At 52.2% G+C, this 4395-nt stretch overlaps 2 protein-coding genes across 2 annotated transcripts in view; one reads left to right on the forward strand and one right to left on the reverse strand.

The window, feature by feature from the left end:
- Nucleotides 1-3850, forward strand: part of SPOUT1 (SPOUT domain containing methyltransferase 1) — a 10005-nt gene extending 6155 nt beyond the window's left edge. Inside the window, exons 8-12 of the mRNA XM_003794918.3 lie at nt 863-935; nt 1045-1143; nt 1956-2058; nt 2216-2363; nt 3082-3850. Coding sequence (XP_003794966.1) covers nt 863-935; nt 1045-1143; nt 1956-2058; nt 2216-2363; nt 3082-3150 — 492 coding nt within the window. The 3' untranslated portion in view covers nt 3151-3850. The remainder of the gene's footprint in view (nt 1-862; nt 936-1044; nt 1144-1955; nt 2059-2215; nt 2364-3081) is intronic.
- Nucleotides 3243-4395, reverse strand: part of ENDOG (endonuclease G) — a 4163-nt gene continuing 3010 nt past the window's right edge. Inside the window, exon 3 of the mRNA XM_003794919.3 lies at nt 3243-3593. Coding sequence (XP_003794967.1) covers nt 3311-3593 — 283 coding nt within the window. The 3' untranslated portion in view covers nt 3243-3310. The remainder of the gene's footprint in view (nt 3594-4395) is intronic.

A 4395-nucleotide genomic window follows, 5' to 3' on the forward strand; every position in this document is an offset into this window, starting at 1 on the left:
AAAAAAAAAAGGAAGAAAAAGCAGTGCCTGTGGCTCAGTGAGTAGGGTGCCAGCCTCATCTACCAAGGGTAGCAGGATCGAACTCAGCCCTGGCCAAACTGCAACAAAAAATAGCCTGGCATTGTGGCAGTGCCTGTAGTCCCAGCTACTTGGGAGGCTGAGGCAAGAAAATCGCCTAAGCCCAAGAGCTGGAGGTTGCTGTGAGCTGTGATGTCATAGCACTCTACTGAGGGTAAGAAAGTGAGATTCTGTCTCTTAAAAAAAAAAAAAGGACAGACTAGATGGCACATAGGCAAAAGGGGAAAAGCATGAGAAACCCTCAGAAGGGGAAGCAAGTTACCCTGTGAAGAGTGATGGATTCAAAATAAGCACAAAACATAAATGAAGTTATCATCCATCACAGTTCCCATGTGAAGCATTTAACAATAGCCATTGTTTATGGCTCATTTGTTTTGTTTTGCTGTGTTGCCCAGGCTGCCCTTGAACTCCTAAGTTTAAAGGATCCTCCTGCCTCAGCCTCCTGAGTTTTGGGAATACAGCCCTGTGCCACCATACCTAGCTTATTTATTTGTGGACAGTTTTTGGTTTGCCAGATGAGGAACTTGAGGCTTAAAGAGGTTAAGTGATTTGCACAAACTCCTATAGCTAGTTAAGTGGCAGAGCCACCAAAATGTAGAGCACTGGGATTTTAGCACTTCTAGTCTGTACTGGGCCCCAGGCCTTCATTGTTAATCATTGTGTTGCATGAATGCTCTCATGGCACAGCCGTTGGGTCAGCTCTTAGGCTGGTGGCCTCTGTGAGAATAATGACCCCTGCTGGTCTTGAAGGGAATGGCACCCATTTCTTCTGGCTTTTCCCCAGGAGGTGAAGATTGACAAGAACCTGGAGCCTGGACTTCGGGTGACTGTGCGACTCAACCAGAAACAGCTTCCAGGTATCTGGAAACTTCCTTGGACCCAGGGGTGGCCTGGCCATCCTGAAGGCTCAGAGCCTCCTCTGTCTACTTCCTATCCCCTTTACCCTACTTTACATTTCCCCTCCAGAATGCAAGACCTACCGTGGCAAGGTGGTGTCATCACAGGACCCTCGCACCAAAGCTGGTCTCTACTGGGGCTACACCGTCCGGCTGGCCTCCTGCCTCAGTAAGGACACAGCTTCCTTCTTTGAATATCTTGTATTCCTCTATCTGGGAGGCAGTGGAGAACCTTACTTGACCCAAAAATCAGACCAGAGTTCTTGTCCTATCTACTTACTGTGTGCCCTTGGGCAGGCGCCTGTCCCTTTTAGGGTCTCTCTGAATGCACGGCCTTGAATGCTGTTAAGGACTTCTGGGGCAGATGGGAGTGGTGGCTAACCCCTATAATCCTAGCACTTTAGAAGGCTAAGGTGGGTGGGTTACTTGAGTTTATGGTTCAAGACCAGCCTGACCAAGAAAAGATCCCATCTCTAAAAATAGCTGAGTGTTTTGGCAGGTGCCTGTAGTCCCAGCTACTTGGATGCTAAGACAAGAGGGTTGCTTGAGCTCAAGAGTTTGAGGTTGCTGTGAGCTATGACATCACGGCACTCTACCCAGGGCACAGAGTGAGACACTGTCTCAAAAAGGGGAGTAGGGGCGAGGCTTCTCTGGAAAAGTATCATGATTGTCAAGATAATGTCTGCTCTGGGGGTGGGAATGAGGCAAAAGGCCAGAGAAGTCAAAGGTCCTTTTTTTTTTTTGCCATGGCTGGGTTTAAACCTGCCACCTCTGGCATATGGGATCAGCACCTACCCTTTTGAGCCACAGGTGCCGCCCAAGTCAAAGGTCCTTTACCTGTGTCTGTCCTACCTCTGCCTTATTCTCCCTAAGCACAGGAGAGGGCCTGGGTGCAGCTCCCCCTGAATGTCCTTCTACACCCCCCAACACGTGGCTTGTGGGGAACAGGACTACTGAGCTGGCTTGGCCCCCTCCACCCAGGTGCTGTATTTGCTGAGGCCCCTTTCCAAGATGGCTATGACCTGACCATTGGGACATCAGAGAGAGGCTCTGATGTGGCCTCTGCCCAGATTCCCAGCTTCAGGTGTGTCCTCCTACCTGGGGCAGGGGCCAAGGGTGGGAGTATGGAGCCAGGAAAAGCTGTACACATTGGGTCCTGACTATGGGGACAAGAGAGCCAGAGACTGTGGTCAGTGGGCCCTAGTGGATAGTCATTGACAACTTCCTCCTGTGGGTGTCAGGCATGGGCTCGTGGTATTTGGGGGCCTCCAGGGGCTGGAAGCTGGAGTGGATGCTGACCCCAACCTAGAGGTGGCTGAACCCAGTGTCCTCTTCGACCTATATGTCAACACCTGCCCTGGCCAGGGCAGCCGCACCATCCGCACAGAGGTGAGCCCATCCGCCCCCTGCCACTGGGGGTCTCAGGATCTGGGGGGAGGGGGAATCTTAGCTCTCTTGCTGGAACCCACCCCTACCTAAGCCTGCCTTCTCTGGAGATGGGCCCCTCACCCCTGGGCCTCTTGCTATAGCAGTCTTGCACTGTGGACAGACAGACACAAGTACAGCTGGGAGTCAGGAGTCTTATGTGTTTATGCCAGTCTTGGGTTCCCAGGCTGGGTGGCTCACTCAACCCTGCCCTGATTCCCTGGTCCCTTAGCTATGTACTCAAGTGTTCCTCAGTGGCCCCAGCACTACTTTGCATGTGACATTCTCAAGGGCTTCTCTTGCAACTCTGGTAACTATGTGTAGCTAGAGCTGAGAGCCTTGGTCAGCCTGGAACACTGCTGTGCACACTCTTCCATTGTCCTATCAGTCTCAAAGGGATGTTCCCAACAGGTAGACCACCCCAGTCTACCTGTCCCTGAGGCCCTGCCCAGGCCAGCTGCAATAAGCCTGCCAGCCATACCCTAGTAGGAATCTGGGCTCTCCCCAGCCCAAGAAGGGGGCATTATTACTATCCTCCCCATTTTACAGAAGAGGAGACTAAGGTACAGGCTATACCCCTCACTAAGTGGCAGATCTACAGTGTGGACCTGGGCTGTGTCCTGGGTGGTCAGGCACCTGCCAGCCTCCCCAGCCCCAGCCCATTGCCACATTCTTTTCCCAGGAAGCCATCCTCATCTCCCTGGCTGCCCTGCAGCCTGGCCTCACCCAGGCAGGTGCCCAACCCACCTGACAGTTAGTTGGGTCTGAACTAAAAGCAGCAGTGAAGCAGCAATGAAAGCAGGAGTTCCTGTGGATCACCAAGGATGGATACACCAAGACTTGTCACCAAAAATAACCACTTTTAATACAATCCCAGCCCCACATGCCACAGTCTCACTGGGCTGCCACCGTCACTTGCTGCCACCAGTGATGGCCTTGAGGCTGCCTGCCCGCGCCAGGATATTTGGCACAAAGAGCAGCCCAGAGGCCCGCTCAATGCTCTCAATGGGCACCAGGAAGCGTTCCAGTGGGATGGTCTCATCCACAGGCGCATTGGGCATAACATAGGAGCGGAGTTCGATCTGCCCACCCATTGCCTCCAGGATGAGCACCTTGAAGAAGTGCGTGGGCACTGCCACGTTGTTCTTGCCAATCACCTGGTACTTCACATAGGATTTCCCATCAGCCTCCGTCCTGTGGGCAGACCCAAGCACACATGGGGAGAGAGGAGCCAGGTTGAACCCAAGGCTACCTCCTCCAGGAAGTCCTCCCTGATCTGACCTTAGGCTTCTGTCAGCCAGCAGGCCTGCTCCCTCACTGTGAGGTTCTGTGTCCTCCCTGGCTCCTTGCAGCTGGGAGTTCTTTTTGGGGTGAAGCCTCTTTCCCCTGGTTTTTCTCATGCCCACCAATGGGTCAGGCAGGATGGATAACAATAAATATTGCTGAAATAATTGAGTCTTCTAAATAATCACATTCATCACTTCCCCTAAGCAGTCTCCTGTTTCACTTGCTAGTGAGTTTATTAGCATCTCCAGCAACCTGGGGCCAGCCTGTGCTGAGCCCTTGCCATGGGCGAAGCCTTGGGCTAAACATGTGATGTCTGCCCAGCTCCCAGTGACTAAGGTCATAGGCTTTTTCTTTTTTTTTTTTTTTTGAGACAGATTCTCACTTTATTACCCTCAGTAGAAGTGCTGTGATATCACAGTTCACAGGAACCTCCAGCTCTTGGACTTAGGTGATTCTCTTGCCTTAGCCTCCCAAGTAACTGGGACTACAGTTACCCACCACAATACCCAGCTATTTTGTTGTTGTTGCAGTTTGGCCTGGGCCGGGTTCAAACCCACCACCCTTGGTATATGGGGCTGGTGCTCTACCCAGTGAACAACAGGCACCGCCCTGAGGTCACAGGCTTTATCTTTATCTCCATTTTGCAGGGGAGGATATTGAGGCCATTTGCCCATAGCACCAAGGGGCTAGGTGATAGGAACTGGATTCC

The sequence above is a fragment of the Otolemur garnettii genome, unplaced genomic scaffold (assembly GCF_000181295.1).
Source record: "Otolemur garnettii isolate 467f Iridium unplaced genomic scaffold, OtoGar3 scaffold00087, whole genome shotgun sequence".
NCBI lineage: Eukaryota > Metazoa > Chordata > Mammalia > Primates > Galagidae > Otolemur > Otolemur garnettii.